Source organism: Medicago truncatula, chromosome 6 (genome assembly GCF_003473485.1).
Source record: "Medicago truncatula cultivar Jemalong A17 chromosome 6, MtrunA17r5.0-ANR, whole genome shotgun sequence".
In the NCBI taxonomy this organism is placed as follows: Eukaryota; Viridiplantae; Streptophyta; class Magnoliopsida; order Fabales; family Fabaceae; genus Medicago; species Medicago truncatula.
Window position 1 is genome coordinate 1,948,438 of NC_053047.1, and position 19,388 is coordinate 1,967,825.

At 34.3% G+C, this 19,388-nt stretch overlaps 3 protein-coding genes across 6 annotated transcripts; all 3 read left to right on the forward strand.

Annotated features, from left to right (window-relative positions):
• The first annotated feature begins 207 nt into the window (after nt 1-207).
• LOC25495224 (xyloglucan glycosyltransferase 4) lies at nt 208-4,379 on the forward strand. Its single transcript, XM_013595411.3, has 4 exons — nt 208-1,171; nt 1,721-2,029; nt 2,349-2,753; nt 3,388-4,379. The coding sequence occupies exons 1-4, from the start codon at nt 524-526 to the stop codon at nt 4,024-4,026; spliced, it is 2,001 nt and encodes a 666-aa protein (XP_013450865.1). The 5' UTR covers nt 208-523; the 3' UTR covers nt 4,027-4,379.
• Nucleotides 4,380-6,048: 1,669 nt separating this feature from the next.
• On the forward strand, nt 6,049-9,906 carry LOC112422479 (protein MAINTENANCE OF MERISTEMS). 3 transcript variants are annotated; one of them, XM_024785418.2, is made up of 6 exons: nt 6,049-6,238; nt 6,344-6,452; nt 7,582-7,740; nt 7,866-8,015; nt 8,187-8,927; nt 9,024-9,906. In XM_024785418.2, exons 2-6 carry the CDS (start codon nt 6,351-6,353, stop codon nt 9,783-9,785), a joined length of 1,914 nt encoding a protein of 637 aa, XP_024641186.1. In that variant the 5' UTR covers nt 6,049-6,238; nt 6,344-6,350; the 3' UTR covers nt 9,786-9,906. The 3 variants fall into 3 exon arrangements, with proteins under 3 accessions (XP_024641186.1, XP_024641187.1, XP_024641188.1); XM_024785419.2 differs by having other exon boundaries at nt 7,878-8,015; XM_024785420.2 differs by lacking the exons at nt 6,049-6,238; nt 6,344-6,452 and having other exon boundaries at nt 7,600-7,740; nt 7,818-8,015.
• Nucleotides 9,907-13,024: 3,118 nt separating this feature from the next.
• Nucleotides 13,025-17,674, forward strand: LOC112422480 (uncharacterized). 2 transcript variants are annotated; one of them, XM_024785421.2, is made up of 11 exons: nt 13,025-13,231; nt 13,336-13,445; nt 14,271-14,429; nt 14,908-14,991; nt 15,424-15,507; nt 15,623-15,718; nt 16,217-16,309; nt 16,397-16,540; nt 16,854-16,961; nt 17,200-17,251; nt 17,416-17,674. In XM_024785421.2, exons 2-11 carry the CDS (start codon nt 13,347-13,349, stop codon nt 17,448-17,450), a joined length of 954 nt encoding a protein of 317 aa, XP_024641189.1. In that variant the 5' UTR covers nt 13,025-13,231; nt 13,336-13,346; the 3' UTR covers nt 17,451-17,674. The 2 variants fall into 2 exon arrangements, with proteins under 2 accessions (XP_024641189.1, XP_024641190.1); XM_024785422.2 differs by having other exon boundaries at nt 13,052-13,231; nt 15,626-15,718.
• The last annotated feature ends 1,714 nt before the right edge of the window (nt 17,675-19,388 follow it).

Sequence of the window (19,388 nt, forward strand, 5' to 3'; positions counted from 1 at the left end):
TTCGAATTTGAATTTTTGATTCGACGAAGTACAAATATATCACCTAATTTTAATTCAACGATCGAGATATTTTAACCATAGACCATCCAAATCCGCGTAAATATTCATATTTTTAAGCTGGCTATTACCACATGAGTTATGACAAAAAACACAAAAGTTTGTTCTTACTATAAAGAAAGCATTATTAATACCTTGCTTTAGCCTGTCATCAAATTAGCTCTCTCTCTCTCTCTCTCTAGCAGATACACTCTCTTTCTCTCTCTAACAGATACATACACTCTCTCTTTCACCAAATTCCATAGCAGATTTCTCTGATTTGCTTTCCATTCATATTTCAAAACCAATCACACACATTAAATACTGTAATATGAGCATAACCCTTTAGTGTTTATGCTTCTATTTCCCTTCATTCATCAATGATGTTGAAGAAAATTCTCTAAATTTTCTTCCATTAACGTAAAAATTCAATCTTTAGATTTTTGGTTTTGACGACAAAAAAAAAAAAATAGAGAGAGAAAAAAAAATGGCACCAAACACAGTTACAAATGCAACTGACAAAGTTAATGATTTTACTTTGTTACATGTTCATGATGATGGTTTGGATTCTCCAATGTTTCAAGAGAAGCAAAAAAAATCTACAAGTACAAAACAGTTTACATGGGTTATTCTCCTTAAACTTCACAAACTTCTGACATGTTTGACATGGTTGACCAATGGTCTCAAATCAACTTTTTCATTGGTCAAAAAGAGAGTTTCATTATCTGATATTGGTGATGAAAATCCTAAGAACACAACAAGGTTATATAGATTCATCAAAGTGTTTCTTGTACTTTCAATTGTTGCTTTGGTTGTTGAAATCATTGCTCATTTTAATCAATGGAATTTGCATGTGATTCAACCTTGGGAAGTTAAGAATCTTTTGCAATGGTTTTATATGGTTTGGATTTCTTTTAGAGAAGATTATGTTGCTCCTTTGGTTTTGTTTGTGTCAAAATTTTGTATTGTTTTGTTCTTGATTCAATCTTTGGATCGGCTTGTTCTTTGTCTTGGATGCTTTTGGATCAAGGTTAAGAAGTTGAAGCCTATGATTGATGATGATGCTTATGATGTTGAGGATCCTTTGAGCTTTCCTATGGTTCTTGTTCAGATTCCAATGTGTAATGAAAGAGAGGTAACTAAATGCTGCAACTTGATTCTAATCTATGATTTAGGATTTTCTTTCCAACATTTTATGTGTATATTGGATTCAATTATGATTGTAATTTGGTAGCTTGATTTTTACATGATTTTCCAAATTTACATGTCTGGTAATTGGAGTTTGACTGTTAAGTAAGTAAAATCTGGTCAATGATTGCTTCGGCCAGACTTCGAACTCGGGTACTCCCGATCAATTCGAACTTCACTGGTAATCTGGAGTTTGGCCGATAAGTAAAGTCTGGTCAATGATTGTTCTAGCCAAATTTTGAATTTGGGCAATCTTGATCGATTTGACCTTCACCGGAGCTTATGTGTATAATGATTTTCTAATTATTTTGGCTTAACTCTCTGATTATCAAGGGAAATAGTCTCGGATAGTAAATAAAGTCTGACCAATGATTGTTCCAATCAGGATTCAAGTTCTGCTAGTCCCAATCGATTTAACATTCGTTAGAGCTCAAACACTTGGTTTTCCAATTTTACATCTGATGCTGACACATTTTTTGTTTTGTTTTGAATGAAGGTTTATTCACAATCAATTGGTGCTGCTTGTCAACTTGATTGGCCAAAAGACAGAATACTAGTTCAAGTATTGGATGATTCAGATGATCCTAATTTACAGATGCTTATCAAAGATGAGGTTTCTTCTTGGAAAGAGAAAGGGGTCAACATTGTTTATAGACATAGATTGATCAGAACTGGTTACAAAGCAGGGAATCTTAAGTCAGCTATGTCATGTGACTATGTCAAAAACTATGAATTTGTGGCAATATTTGATGCAGATTTTCAGCCAAATCCTGATTACCTCATGCAAACCATTCCACATTTCAAGGTAAGCATCATAAATAAGCCAAATAAGGACAAGGAAAAGTTTAGTCCTGTTTACTTCCTAACCACATTTACAGTTTTCAGTGTCAACTTTGACTTTGTATGTGACGAATGACAAAAGATGGAAGCTTACTAGAAATTATGCATTTCCAGAAATACCGAAAACAATGTTTTCAAAATTTTCAATAACTTTCAATCTATTTTCAACATGCATTTTAAAAAACTTCCACACTGTTGTATGTAATACATATTTTATCTGTGAAGATGGAATAAGGAAACAGTAGAAGTTAACGACCCTAACGATTTTCGTGACTTGTTTATAGGGAAAACCTGACTTGGGACTAGTTCAAGCAAGATGGTCATATGTGAACAAAGATGAGAATCTACTAACAAGGCTTCAAAACATCAACTTGTGTTTTCACTTTGAGGTTGAACAACAAGTGAATGGCTATTTCTTGAATTTCTTCGGATTCAATGGAACAGCTGGTGTTTGGAGGATAAAGGCTTTGGAGGAATCAGGCGGTTGGTTGGAGAGGACGACAGTTGAGGACATGGACATAGCTGTTAGAGCTCATTTGAATGGATGGAAATTCATATATCTTAATGATGTTAAAGTTCTTTGCGAATTACCTGAATCTTATGAAGCTTACAAGAAACAACAACATCGTTGGCATTCTGGTCCTATGCAACTTTTCAGGCTATGTCTTCCTGCTGTATTAACTGCCAAGGTATTGCTAATTCTCATTTCTCTTTCAATAGACTTGTTTAGGGTCTGTTTGCCTTGACTTGTTTGAGCTTATTTATTAGCGTAAGCACTAGTGAGACTGTTTGGAAGAGCTCATAGAACCAGCTTATAACTTGTCTATAAGTTGTTTTCAACTTATTTTCATAAGCTTTAAAAAATAGCTAATGAAAACAACTAATCGTTTATATATATGAAGTATGAATGCAGTTTGACTTTAGGCTCTATTTTGATAAACAAATTTACTAAGCACTTACCGTATGGTGGAGAGATTATAAAACAGCTTTCATATAAGCTATAAGCTATTTTCTATAAACTTTCTTGGAGAGCTTATAGAAATAAGCTGAAAACAGTTTGTGATCAGGTCATAAGTTGTTTCCACAAGCTCTCTGAAACAGTCTCAAGTTCTTATACCAATAGACAAGCTCAGATATAGAAATCTAAACATGTAATTTTATCTTTTGCTATAGAAATAACTTATATATGAACACTTATATGATAAGTGCCTATACTATAAGTGCTTAATTAAGTTGTTTATCCAAATTTTTGCAACTGAAATTTAAAACCATGCTTGGAAATTTGTACAAGTTTTCTGAATGTTTATTTGCTATTTTGTGCAGATATCAATTTGGAAGAAGGCAAACCTAATATTCTTGTTCTTCTTATTGAGGAAACTTATACTTCCCTTCTACTCATTCACCCTCTTCTGCATCATACTACCCTTAACAATGTTCATACCTGAATCAGAACTACCTCTTTGGGTGATCTGCTATGTCCCTATTGTCATGTCGTTCTTAAACATCCTTCCATCACCAAAATCAGTCCCTTTCCTTGTCCCTTATCTTCTTTTTGAGAACACAATGTCGGTTACAAAGTTCAATGCAATGGTTTCTGGACTATTTCAACTAGGAAGTGCTTATGAATGGGTTGTGACAAAGAAAACAGGTAGATCATCTGAGTCCGATTTGCTAGCATTAGCTGAAAGAGAGTCAAAGTCTTCAAATGAAGATAAACCATTGCATAGACGACACTCAGAATCCGGTTTGGAGTTATTAGGCAAAATTCAGAAAACAGAAGTGGTTTCGAAGAAGAAGAAAAACAAACTCTATAGGAAAGAATTAGCACTTGCTTTTCTTTTACTCACTGCTTGTGCTAGAAGTCTTTTAGCAGCACATGGTGTTCATTTCTATTTCTTGCTTTTTCAAGGTTTGGCATTCCTTGTTATGGGTTTGGACTTGATTGGTGAACAAGTTAGCTGAAGAATAAGGCATTGAAAATGTCTTGTTTTTTTATTACCAATAATTGGTGATTCTAATTTCAAGCCCATATATCAGTTGAAAGAACTATATCAGCTGGCAAGAAATGGGATATAGAGTAAAGTTTATTGATTGTATAATCATAAAATGATAAGGATCCATAGAACAAGAATGTAATTTTTTGTAGACTTCAAATTTGTTGGAGAGTTATATAATTTATTTGGTTTTTTTATTTTTGTGGTTTTTCACTTATGTAAAGTAGGATCAAGAAAATGTTGATTGAACATAACTGTATTTACTTACTACTGTCTTTTAGAAAAGCTTGTGAAATGAGCAACATTTCCTTTCTGGTTGTTTCTGTTTTGTGATAATATAATATATACTATGAAATCCCTACTTAACACCATCTGTGTTTTGATTAAGAAGAAAGGAAGAAAAAATTATTAAGAAAGTCTCCTTATTAAGGAGAAAGTGTATGGTCTATCCTAATTTTTTTTCTTGGTTTGCCAGAGTATCGAACTTAGGTCACAAAGATTGAAAAATGGTCTATCCTTATATATCCTCATCAGTTAGAAGTAATTAAATTTAACATGTCAACTGAAGTTGGCATTGCTGATGGTTTGGTTATTTGAATGGTTCAATTGTGATTTTGATTTCCAGTTCGACTTTTAACACATTTGTCAAAAATGTATGTAAAAACCAAACCGCGACATATCAAAAACATCTTCATCAAAATCAACAATGATATACCAACATAGTGGGACACAAACGGTAGATACTTAGACCATTAACCATCTGATCTAGAGTTTGGTCACTGGCGGTGCGTATGGAGAAGTATTTGTTGGGAGATGTCAACCCCTTAAATGAATCTCAGTTATCTTAAAAGATTAATCTATGTAGTTGCGTGCGGAGGATACATTTCGTGTATAAAAAAAGTTTAACAATGATATAGCTCAATCAAATTCATGATCATATTGAATTCATTTGTGTGATTTGTAACCAAAAGATCTTCGACATTTTTATAATTAAAGTTGCCAACATACTAGTAATATCTTGTTTGGAGAAAATGACTTTTCATAACTAAAATACTTGAAGTACCTAGCTTGAAGTGAATTTCTTTTTTAAGTATTTGATTTGATGACAGTTACAAACACACAATAATGATACATCACCCGTCTATATTTGGTTTTGGAAGTGTGCATCTATTCTAGATCACATAAGCAGTGTTTGGTTTCACGTTTTTTTCACGGTGCACGTTACTCAATATCACTTTTACTGTGATTTTATGAAGCTGGAAATTCCTGCTTTTGCTTAGACGTGTTTTTTTTGAGCTTTCCACCGGTATTCCAAACACATACTAAGTCATCTAAAAGTACACATATATGAATTGCATAAATTCAGTGGCTTTTCTAAATACATACATCTCAACAGATGTAATGGTGGGTGAGAAAAGTAGCCACATATATTCATTAGTCAATTAATATTTGGGCCAACAACTTTTCTCCCTTTAAAATCACTTTGAAAGTACACATCCAAAAATAGTATTTTTTTTTCCATCAGGAAGTATATAATCTGAAGAAAAAAATGTAGTTTTTCAGTTTCATCTAGAAGTACATTTCTAAAATTAAGTGTGAATTTTTCAGAAATGTGCACTTTGCTAAAGTTTCACTACTAAAAATTGAGAGTTTGTATATCAAAAATAATTTGAGAGCTTGTTTGTAAGTTCTAGTTTGACTTATGTCAATATTATTAAATTGAACATCTTTATTTAGTTAACGTGTCACTTTATTTGGAGTTGGTTTGAGATGTTGGAATGTACTCTTTTCTTTCAGGTATGATTTACCTGATGCCAATTTCGATGGACCAAATCCATACAAAACTATCCTGACTTTAAATCCTTTATGAGTGTAATTTTATGTACATTGTCACGTTATTTGAACTTAATCATTTTTTTTGTTTGTTACAAAACTCATTTTTTTATTAGACAAAAATAATCCAACATTAACATCCCAAAAAATACGACAACAGTTTACACAGTCACTCCTTAAAAAAAAACAGTTTACACAGTCACTCTTCTGTCTAGTCTCTTCTTTTCTTCTTCCACGCATCAACTACAAAAAAAGTTCAAAACTTTCATTTTCACTTTTCAAAATTCAAACTGATTCTCCTTTCCAATCACTGAAAAAGTGATCCTGCAACTGGGTTTGTCCAAAATGTAACTTACACTATTGAAAATTTCAATTTTAGCTTATTTATTTATGTGAATTTTGTTGTGATTCTCATAACTAAGATCACACCCTTTATGCTTGTTTGTTTGCAGAATTTCAATGGCTGATGAGAAAGATGCTTTCTATGTTGTAAAGAAAGGAAATGTTGTTGGCATATACAAGTCTTTCACTGATGTTCAACCTTTACTTTCATCTTCTGCTGTATGTATACATTTTTTCCATATCCTTATGCAAATTTTTTGTCTTTAGAATTTTTCTGCATTTGGGTTTGTATGCTTTGTAAGATGTTCTTCTCCCAGCTTATGGATTTTTTTTTGTATTTAAGGCCCAGTTGGATTGACTTATTTTTAGCTTATGAAAAATAGCTTATGCAAATAGATAAACTTTTATGTTAATTCATAAGTTCTTACTAACAAAAGTTGTATCTTCATAAGCTGTTTTTTCATAAACTGTCTTGACAAACTTCTGAATAATGCATAAAAGCTTATTTATTTGCATAAGCTGGAAAACAAGCCAATCCAAACGGGCCCTTAGGTATGCATGATTTGTGATGTTGAACTACTAGAGCATGTTTGGATTGTCTTATTTGAACTTGTGTAGTACTAGCATAAGCGGGGAGACTGTTTGAGAGTTTATGAAAACAGCTTATGACATTTCCATAAGCTGTTTTCAGCTTATTTATTTAAACTCTACATGCTAGCTTATGAGAACAGCTTATAGGTTATATGAAAATAGTTTGACTTTATTTTATCTTTTGTTATAAAAATAGCTTAAACGCTTATGCCATAAGCGCTTCATAAAGTTTTTCTATTCAAACATGGCCTACATGTAGGTCTTATTTGTAATGTTCTTCCTTCATGGTAAGTTTTTGTCTTAGGAATTTTTTTTTCTGTATTTTGGGTATGTATGTTTTGTGATGTTGAACCACTAAATGGAGTTCATTTATAAAGGGCATCTTTGGATGAAGAAATAAGCCCATCCACTGATATAATCATAAACCACTCACGAGACTGTTTGGGAGAGCTTATAGAAACAACTTATGACATGTCAATAAACTGCCTTTAGCTTATTTCCTTAAGTTCCAAGTTAGCTTATGATAAAACCTCTACGAAAACAACCTTGATGAAAACAATTTTGACTTTATTTTATCTTTTAATACAAAAATAGCTTATACGTAAGTGCTAATATGATAAGCATTTATGATATAAGCGCTTAATGAAACTGTTTATCCAAACAGGCATAAATGGAGCTCCTTTATATTGAACTTACGGGGTTGGTTTTTACTTTTTTTTGGGATGTTTTCAGTTGAATGTTTTCATTTTCCAAGCAGGTTTCTGGTGAAGCTGCAAGTGTTTTTAAAGGGTTTTCTTTACCTCAAGAAACTGAGGAGTATCTTGTCTCACATGGACTTAAGGGAGCCACTTACTCTATCAGTGCTGCTCATGTAAATGCGGGTAGTTTTGGAAGACTTGCTGTTTGTCCTCATCAGGTTTGTGACACTTTTTGTTCTTATTTTTGTTGTTCTCTTAAACTCGGTGTGAATTTTTCCTCTTATATTGGATAAAGGCCTATGAAGCACTGCATGTCGTCACCGATAATAATTTGATGAAATAGAATCCCCAGCAGCATTATGAGCAGCATCCTCAGCAGGCTCAGCCTGATATGGAGGATGAGGATGAGGGCTTTCCAGGGGGGCCTTATGAGTTGTCTCTTTTACCGAACTTCGGTAAACACGTCGCATACAAGCTTTGGAGCGACAAAGTAGTAAGTATAATTGTTTTATTTAATTTAATGATATTTTACTATTTATTAATTTTACTTAGAATATTTCATGATTATTTTACGTATAATTTTTTTTAACAGTGTTTATTAGAATACGTGACATTTATTTTTTACTTAAAATATTTCTTGTTTATTTTACTTATTTAATTTCAGTTGCAAGTGGAGCGTAAGATGACCGGCGTCTCGCACGGGAAGAAACTTAAGCTTTCTGCCTTGTCACTTCCGTTGCCGGTAGATGATAACCGTTGGTTCTGGGATCCGGTGGATACATCCGGTCTAAGGCCCCTCCTTCTGACTGGGTACGAAAGTATCTCTCACGGGCTAGTTTGTGCTTTGGCTGAGAGATGGCATGAGGAGACCAGCAGCTTCCATCTGCCTGTTGGCGAGATGACCGTCACACTAGATGATGTGGCTTGTCTTCTAGACATCCCCATCGTTGGACGGCTTATTGAGGAGGATGACTTAGATCATTGCGTGGGCGTAGAGCTGTTGGAGAATCAGCTACTGTTTACGGTGGAGGATGCGATGGAGCAGGTGAGTTATAATTCTGGTGCTTATGTCACTTACACAGCCTTGAAAGAGCGTTACGAGCAGCTGTTGAATAGGTGTAACCAGTTGGTGGGGGAGGATTTATCAGAGGAGGAGGAGGAGGAGCAGAGGCGTGTTAGGCCCGCCTGTGTTAAGGCGTTTTTGTTGCTCTTGCTTGGCTACACCCTTTTTGCCGGCAAGAACAGCAAAACCATTAATCTGTTGTGGCTGCTTGCGATTCAGAATTTGGATGAGTTAGGCGAGTGGTCATGGGGCGGGATGGGACTTGCTTTCTTATATGAGCAACTTTCTCTTACCTCCAGCTCACATGTTGGCTCCTGCGGTGGTTACATGAGCTTGCTTGTGGTATTTTTTTTCTTATTCTTTTAAGTTAATCATAAATGTATAGTTTTTTGTATGATACTTGTGTGCTGATATAAATTTGTCTCTTTGTGTTTGCAGGGATGGGTTTTAGCTCACTTCAGACATATCGTTCCGAGGAGGAAATATGAAGATTACGAACGGGAGAACCCGTATGTGGGTAGATGGAGACCTCCCAGGGGGTATTCTGATGCTGGACACTTTAGAGGCTTGATGGATTCAATGGAGCATTGTCATGTCATCTGGAGGCCGTACGAGCACCGACGAGATGTGACGCCTTTTCAGGACGTGTGCTGGTATTCTGGATGGATCATGGCCGGCAAACAGAAGATGGTGCGTCACTTGCCAGAGCGGGTTCTGAGGCAGTACGGCTATGTTCAGACCGTTCCTCGACCTCCTACGACGATTGTGCCTCTTGCCCCAGCAGAGGTGGCTACTGCCTTCTTCGAATTTGTTGTCCATGTCCTTAGCCAGCAGGATAGGGGTGACCCGGTCCCAGAGGACGAGTGGTGGAAGCATTCGGATGGGTACATTAAATGGTTCTACCGTGTATCCCATCCTCTTATCGTCAACCCTGCTCCCGTTCCTGAGTACATAGCTCCCAGACCTGTCTACCAAGAGGTTATTGTTGAGCAGGAGTGGGTCAAACATCCTCCTGATCCATTGCAGGTCATCAACAACATGAGAGTCCGAGTGGAGCATGCGATGGAGATTCCAGAGGTGGCTTCAAATCCACTCTTTTTCAACATTTTGGAGGGTCTCCTGTCCGATTATATCGTGTTTGACAAGGAGCCGGTTCCACGAAGGAGGAGTAGGAGTCCGCGGGTGCAGGAGCAGGAGTAGTAGAGTCTTATTTTATGAATTTTTTATATTTGTAGTATTTTTATGACATTTTGTCGGATTTGGATGTAATATATTTACATTTGAGCATTTGCGCTTATTTATGACATTTTAGTTAATTTTCGTTAATAGTGCGTATCTAAATTATGAATGAATGCATGATTTAATGATTTTTTTTTTTAAATCGGCAAAATAATATTAACCACTAGCCCGTGTAAGCCGCACTAATAAGCTAGGGAGCAAAATCCACAAACAAAAGAGATGCCAAAGCATCCTTCGAAACTGCAACTCAGTGAGACAATCCAAAGGAAACCTAAGCACTAAGCTAAAGAAAGGCAAAAGGCACCCAAACAGCAGAAAAAACGGTGCTGCCTACTCCTAGCAGAGCACCGACCAGCAGCACTACGGCTGCTAAAAACTGCTACTGTCATCTCCAAACAGCAGAAAACCTGCAAACAGCCGTACCATCATCTTAATAAACAGTCTCGCGGACACCATGACTACTCGTAAAACATACACGCCGGAGCATTAAATCTACCTAACAACCATCTCCACGATAACACCTTTACCTCCTCCACTAATTCATCCCACCTTACAATAACTTATTGAAAATAACCCTATTTCTCGCCTTCCAAATCACCCAAATAGCAACTTGCCAAATCATTCTCAAACCCTTCCGGATCTTCTTATTAAGAGCACCCCCCGCCCAACACTCCCAATGGATAAATAAATTGGGTGGCATTACAAAATTCAAATCCAACCACTTCATCAAATTATTAAGTCAAATATTTCTTGCCATATCACAATGGAGGAAAAGATGTGAAGTGGATTCGGGTATCATCACACACCAAACAATTCATGACTAACATCCGTTGGTAAACAACTTCTTTTCTCCAAATTCACCCGATTTGGAATCCGGTCTAGAAGAGCCTTCCACATAAAAGCACTCACCTTAGTTGGAACCCCAGACTTCCAAATTTGACGAAACACTCTCCTTTCCCCTTCCGGCCTAATCTCCTCTCCTATCTCCCTCCTATCCAACTTTGAATACAAGGACTTCACCGAAAAGGTCCTATCCTCCTCCAACTTCCAACCCCAAAAATCATCCTCTAACGACATCACATAGCCTTCCAATAACTCCCTGAGAAGGTTTTGTTCCCAAACAAATAACTCACGCCTCCAATTAAATCCCCAAGACCCTCCATTAGGTTTTGTTGAATGAATGTTCTCTAAATTGTGAGTTTTGGTTGAATGAATTAATGGTTGTACCTATGTATGAATGAAGGAACAAAGGAAATCAGGGAACAAGACACTATTGCCTGGTCTGGTACGAGCCCAGAAGCTGCGTGAGTTAACTCACGCTGAGATTAACACTAGCGTGACTTAAGTCACGCAAAATTTGACACCAACTTGAATTAACTCGCGCAGGGATAAAATTGTCATTTCAGTTGAGAATGAGCAAAAACTGTTGGATAAAGAACATAATTCTCTCTCTCTTTTTTTTTTTTTTTTTTTCCATTAGGAAGTATATATAATCTGAAGAAAAAAATATAGTTTTTCAGTTTCATCTAGAAGTACATTTCTAAAATTAAGTGTGAATTATTCAGAAATGCACACTTGGCTAAGGTTTCACTATTAAAAAATGAGAGCTCGTGTACAAAAATAAAATAAAAAATGAAAGCTTGTTACCTATGAAGCCCCAATACGGATACGGGTGCGGGTACGATACGAAACGAGTATGCGGATACGCAATTTTTTTAAATTTAGGATACGATACAATTAGGATACATTAACAAAAATTTATAATAAAACTTATATGTATGTAAAATACTTGAAGAAAATTAACGTTGATTACTTTTCATTATTGTATTGTTATTATAAAAGTTACAATTTTTTAAAAATAATACATGTGATCAAAATAATTTTTTTTTGAAAGTTTTCTTATAAACCATATTACATTTTCATATGTTAGGATATTGAGAGAAACATCATTAAAAAGAACTCAACACAAATTTTATCTAATGTTGATTAACTGAATAACATCTCTCGCTACGTTCATCCACAAGAAGTATAATTTTAAGTGTTTCATCCGAGAAACAATTCTATTGATGCATATCTAAAATTGAGTCATATACATCAATAATGAATTTTTACAATATTGTCTCACTTTTTTACTCTTCACCTTTTTCTAGGATACATGTCTGTGAAGTATCTTAGAAGTATCCTTGTGTATATGTGGAGTATCACATAAATATCCGATAAAATATTTATTAAAAATTAAAATAATTAATTCCGATACTTCGTGGATACGTATCCGCGAGTATCCGTGGAGTATCGGTATCCGATACGTATTCGGTACGAGTACATCTCCGTTTTGTAGTATCCGGGCTTCATAGCTTGATACTAAGGTCTAGCCCGACATATGACAACATCAATATTATTAAATTGAATACGTTCACTTAATTGACGTGTTAACATATTCTTTGGTGCATGTGTAAAATAATTATACACTAACATTGATCGTGTATACTAATTAAATTTTTTTCAGATTTTTTTTTGTTATTGATTCTTTTTGAGTAAAAGGTTAATAATGTTTTAACCCTTGTAATATAAGTCATTTCCGGTTTTTCCTTTGTATTGTTTTTTTTTACTACCCGAGTAAAAAAAAATTGTTTTGGAATACCCTAAATAGGTCATTCAAAAACCAATTTTTTTATTATTCTTTTTTTTACAGAAATTTTCGTTTTTGAATGACTTATTATTAGGGGATTTTCCTAAACAAATTTTTTTACAGGGTAAATAAAAAAAATTACAAGAGGGAAAATCGAAAATGACCTATATTATAGGGGGTAAAACACCATTAACCCTTTAATTTATACTCCCTCCGTTTTCTAATATAAGCAAATTTTAACTTTTAGGTTCATTCAATTAATGATGTTTGTGGTATATATTATAGGCCAAATACATCATTAATTGAATGAACTTGAAAGTCAAAATTTGCTTATATTAAAAAACGGAGGGAGTATACATTATCATTTTATACAAATTTTACGGATGTGTTGTAAGAACAATTAACGAGATACACCAAACTATGTGTTTTGAACTTATTAAATAACATGGGAAGATATCATTTCTAAAACTTTTGTACACTATATAAATAAATTAAATTCACTCTTTCAAAAAATAAAAAATTAAACTCATTTACTTTTTATTAGACAAAAAAAATCCAAAATTAACATCCCAAAAAACACGGCAACAACAGTTTACACAGTCACTCTTCCCTTAAAAAAAAAAAAGTTTACACAGTCACTCTTCTGTCTTGTCTCTTTTCTTCTTCCACGTATCAACTACAAAAAAGTTCAAAACTTTCATTTTCACTTTTCAAAATTCAAACTGATTCTCCTTTCCGATCACTGAAAAAGTGATTCTGCAACTGGGTTTCGTCCAATGTAACTTACACTATTGAAAAATTCAGTTTTTTAGCTTCTTTATTTATGTGAATTTTGTTGTTACTCTCATAACTATGATCACACCCTTTGTGTTTGTTTTGCAGTTTTTTGTGCAATGGCTGAAGAGAAAGATGCTTTCTATGTTGTAAAGAAAGGGAATGTTGTTGGTGTATACAAGTCTTTCACTGATATTCAACCTTTACTTTCATCTTCTGTATGTATACATCTTTTTCCATCTTTGTTATGTTTTACACCATTATGCAAAGTTTTTGTCTTTGGAATTTTGCTGCATTTGGGTTTGCATGCTTTGTTACGTTGAATCAGCAAATTTAGTTACTTCTTGTTATGCTCTTTTCCCAGCTTATGGATTTTTTTTATTTTTTTTTTATTTTTCTTTCTTTCTGTATTTAGGCCTGTTTTCGAGCTTATGATAAATAGCTTATGCAAATAAATAAGCTTTTATGTTGAATCATAAGTTATTACTTACGAAAATTGTATCTTGGTAAGTTGTTTTTTCATAAACTACCTTGACAAACTTATAAATAATACATAAAAGCTTATTTATTTGCATAAGCTCAAAAACAAGCCAATCCAAACGGGCCCTTAGGTTTGCATGAACTACTAGAGCATGTTTAAATTGTCTTATTTGAACTTGTGTAGTACTAGCATAAGCGGTGAGACTGTTCGAGAGTTTATGGAAACAGCTTATGACATTTCCATAAGCTGTTTTCAGCTTATTTCATTAAGCTCTACATGTTAGCTTATGAAAAAAGCTTATATGAAAGTAGTTTGACTTTATTTTATCTTTGTTGTAAAAACAGCTTATACATAAGCACTTGTATTGTATGATAAGCGTTATGCTATAAGCGCTTAATGAAATTGTTTATCCAAACAGGCCTAAATGGAGCTCTTTTATATTGAACTTATGGGGTTGGTTTTAATTTTTTTTTCCTTCCTGAAAGCATCCATGTCTTCTTCATTGTTTTGGTTATAACGGAAACGAGGTTTTCTCAGTTAAGTGTTTTGATTTCCCAAGCAGGTTTCTGGTCAAGCTGTAAGTGTTTTTAAAGGGTTTTCTTTACCTCAAGAAACTGAGGAGTATCTTGTCTCACATGGACTTAAGGGAGCCACTTACTCTATCAGTGCTGCTCATGTAAATGCGGGTAGTTTTGGAAGACTTGCTGTTTGTCCTTATCAGGTTTGTGACACTTTTTGTTCTTATTTTTGTTGTTCTCTTAAACTTGTTGTAAATTTCCTCTTATATGGGATAAAGACCTATGATTTATGAAGCAGTGCATGTCGTCACTGATAATAATTTGATGAAATAGGATAATTTAATGTAACCACATGCATAGCCGTATATAGGAGTATCCTCAATGTTGTCAATTGCGGATCTCAAAAGAGAATAGCGGCTTGTTCAGATTCCATTATGCTACAGCGCTATACTGTAACTTGGCAACATTTTGTACTAAATCGCGCATCACAGAACAATAGTGGCTTGTCCAAATTCCGTTATTCTATGGCGCTATATCACTGCTATTTGACAACATTGATTTTCCTCTCTTATTATGTTGGATTGTATTGCATAGTGGTTCTTAAGCTTATGCCATTTGTGTCTCTGGCAAGTTTGCAATTGGAAACATTTTAATTTAATGAAGAGATTAATGTTCTTTCAGGATCCATGTTCTTCAGGAGGAGGAACTGTTATGGCAAATTCCTCATTAAAGAGATCGCAAGATGCATTGCAAGTTGATACCAGTGTGAGTTATCAACTTCAAATATCCTCAACCAGGAATTATTACCTTCACATTACCAAAGACGTATCGGACACGTATCGGTGTCGGACACGTATCGGTGTCGGACACCAATACTTTGGCATTTTTGGAGTATTGGGGCTTCCCAGCATTATAGTGATTAATCTATTCTTTATATTATATGGAATAAAAGCTCTTTTATGTGTCTAAAATTTTGATATTGTTAACTTGAACTTTATTTTGCAACTTTTGTCTCTATTATATGATGGACTTCAATGCAACAGGGATCATCCACTATCAACATTATTTCTAAATTTCTAATAACTTCTTAAACTCTTTTCTATTTTGTATCGAGGAGCTTACGTTTATATGTTTTTGTCTCTTGCAAATTTGCAATTGGAGAAAAGTTTAACTAAGAGGAGATTAATTTTCTTTCAGGATCCATATTCTTATGGAGGAAGGACTAATATGGTGAATTCTTCATCAAAGAGCTTCCAAGGTGCCACGCAACTTGATGCTAGTGTGAGTTGTAAACTTTGGAATATCCTCAACCATGAATTTTCACCGAATATTACCAAAGAAATGTTCATTGCTTACCGCCTCATCCGTTCTTGTTCTTTTCCTTTTTCTTGTACAGAAGGGAGCTGGATCATCTTCATTTTCAACAAATTTGCAAAGGAATCATTCTATAGGTGGATTACATCTACAAGCAGACGTGTCGACTGATAGTTGTGTAAGTTCCTCCGTGTTTCGCATTGTTAATATCATTAATTTCATTATACATCATATTCATAGTTCTCCCAAGTTCCTGCATTCTTTTACTTGGAGAATTTCTCGATAACACGAACAATCCTTGTCTGGAATGACTCAACTAACACGTCACTTTTAAAGTTATTTACCATTGTATGGCTTTCTGATCCTTAATCTTGATTTCACCTTCTAAATCAAAAACTTCTGGTTACGTTTTTCCCCATCATTTAAAGTATGCATGAACTCTATAAGTGACTGTGAGATTATGTCCAAGCACCCTATTAATTACTTGATTTTCTTCATTTGTGTGCATTTATCCGCAAGTGGTTACTATAAATAAAAAGTGATGTTAATCATAAAATTGATTTCATCTCTAAAGTTTTGGCAGCAATTCAACATTATTCTTGATCTTACCTAGATAGATGTTTTACAAAATAAATCAATCTATAAGATAGATAATACAACAAAACATTTCTTGTAGCTTTCTTGTAGACTTGAGTTTGATGGTGCGTGCAAAGGAAATCCTGGACCAGCTGGTGCTGGAGCAATACTGCGTGCTGAAGATGGGAGCAAGGTGAATATTTTGTATTTGTACAAGTAATTAATCATTTTTGTAATATATATTCTTTGTGAAAAGTGGCTAACTGCTTCCTCTTCATAGGTCTACCGATTGCGTGAAGGAGTTGGTGCTGCTACAAATAACGTTGCTGAATATCGAGGATTGATTTTGGGATTGAAACAAGCTCTCAAAAAAGGATATAAGCACATCCGTGTTCAAGGAGACTCCTTGCTCGTTTGCAATCAGGTTTGTTATCTCTAAAGATACAAAGTATGCATCAATGTTGTTAAGTAGTGGTGCAATAGCGCTATAGCGTAATAGAATTTCAATAAATCACTATTGTTTCGCGATATCCTATTAATTACAAAATGTTGAATAAATCACTATTTTCTGTTATCTGCGATTGAAAACACTGGTATGCATTATTCCTAGTATTTTTCAAATTTTGTGCTCTCTAGCTACCTTTATTGGTCTATATTTCACTGATAACTTTTATAACTTTTCAATTTTATACTCTTTCTAATCATTTAACCATCATTTTTGTTTGCTTTTGTAACAGATTCAGGGTATATGGAAAGTAAAAAACGCGAATATGGGTGAATTATGCAATGAAGCCAAGGAGTTGAAGAATAAGTTTCAGTCATTCAAGATCAATCATGTTCTTAGGGTACCCTCTTTCTCACTTTGTCATTATTTTGCTTACAAAATGTTGAAAATGTTAGATAAGTTTTAGTTGTTTGTATTTGTATAGTCATGATCACTAGCATCAATATACACTCCGAATTATATGTATAATTTCACGCAAACTATTTTTACCTTTTTGTTTTAAGATTATAGCTTCCTCTTTTTTCTTTTGTCTTACTATTTGGAATCTGTTTATAAATAACATTTTTTTAATGTTCAAGGAATATAACTCTGAAGCTGATATTCAAGCGAACCGCGCGTTAAATCTCCAAGGTTAGATTTCAAGACTTTTCTGAGTTCCTTATCCGTTTCAGTTCTAATTTGCAACGAGTTTCACACCAAACTGTCACGAGTTCCACAAAACAACATCACTCCGTTCTCTATAGTCTTCATTTGGAAGGGGAACATTAATTTTAAGGGATTTTGAACTTTTGCAGCTGGTCAGGTTGAAGAAGATTGTGAGATTAAATAATGTTCAACTAGCAGCAGCATACATGACTCATGCCTTTGCCTTCAGCTAGTAAAAATTTGATGATTTTAGCTGTAACAAAGGTTCCAATTAAATTTCTAATTAAATTTCTTCTGTGACATTTCTTGTATAGTTTGTGCTTGTTTTAACTTTGGGACTAGAAAAGTGCTTTTAATGTTTGGATGTTGCTTAGCTTAATGCAAGGCCTTATTGTAAGTATTTAATCATATGCTTTTGAAGGTTTATAATTTTGCTTTTCAAGGTTTTTTAAAATATTAATTATTTACCATAAAAATAACCATGATCAGTACGATTCGAATTTCGCCACTTCGGAGTACTTAGTCTTACATACATTTTTATTGTTGAATTCTGCTCTTTACCAAACATATTTTACTAATTCTCAACTGAAATTCCAAAATTACAACTGCATGAGCTCACGCTGCGTGAGCTAGAGCTAAGTTACGCTTATGTTAAATTTTGCATAAATTAACTCACGTTAAAATTTAACATCAACTTGAGTGATTTTCTTTCTCACTTTTCTCTTTCTACAGGAACATATTCCTTAAAAATTAAAACAAGAATGACGTATAGAAACAAAAACCGAGGAATTTTTCATAAAAGAATTCACGTGACAATTATTATGGTGTTTGTTCGCATCGGAAAAGTTAATCATTTCCCACCATGGGAAAGTTAACTTAAGCCATTAGATTAATTGAAGAATACAATCATATGGTACATTTTCAATACTAGATTATTTCTTTTACACCTTCCACCACCATTCTCTCTTCTTCCTCCCCACCACCAGCAACATCCAAACACACGTGTAATACACTGTTCTATAACAAAAAAAAAACTGCAAAGCGAAATGAAAAGATTGGGAGAGATGGGATCTATACCATTTGAATGGGTGCACAGTTTTCATCCTCCATGTTATGCCTAAATTTGAAAAACCCATAAAATTATGCGTAGGAAGTAGAGTTATGAAATTATATTCCCACTTAAATAAATAGTTCAATCTGTAATTAGAATTTAACCTTCTCCATAATAATACTAATGAGGAGATGTTGTATTCATATCACAGCTAGTATAATATGAAAGGGTAGAGAAAGATCATATTACAGTCAGCTCGGTAATGAAGAAGAAAACATCGTATATCTCAATCGAATTCCACTTTTTATTATTTTTATCTTACACCCATCGATTTAAACCAATGGCTAAAAAGAAAGCAGGAGAGATGGCTGAAAGAAGAAAACAGGAGAGGATCCACATCAAGTGGTGTGTTTGGATGTTGCTGGTGGTGGAGAGGAAGGAGAGAATGGTGGTGGAAGGTGTAAAAGAAATAAGGGCTAATAGTGTTTTTCACCCTTGTAATATATGTCATTTTTGGTTTTCGCCTCTATAAAATTTTCAGTTTGATTTGCACCCTCGTAAAATTTTTATTTTCCGGAAAACACCCTTAATAGGCCATTCAAAAACCAAAATTTCTTAAAAAAAATTCTGAAAATGGCCTATTAAAGGTGTTTTTCGAAAAATAAAAATTTTATGAGATTGCAAATCAAACCGAAAATTTTATAGGGTCGAAAACCGGAAATAACATATATTACAGGGATGAAAAGCATTATTAACCCAAGAAATAATTTAGTGTTGGAAGTGTACCATATGATTGTGTTCTTCAATTAATCTAATGGTTAAAGTTAACTTTGCTATGGTGTGAAAGAATTAACCTTTCCAAATGCCATCAATTATTATTACTGCACTCTGAACCTGATTCATCACCCACCCACCCTCTCTCCCAAGATTCCTTGCATTAATTCACTGCATGACAAAAAGATTGAAAAGCAACTCAACTCAACTGACATTTGGTTGAAAAACACAACTTATAGAAAAAGAAAGCAATTTGAGTTAACTCACGCTGACTCACACTGCGTGAGTTAACTCACG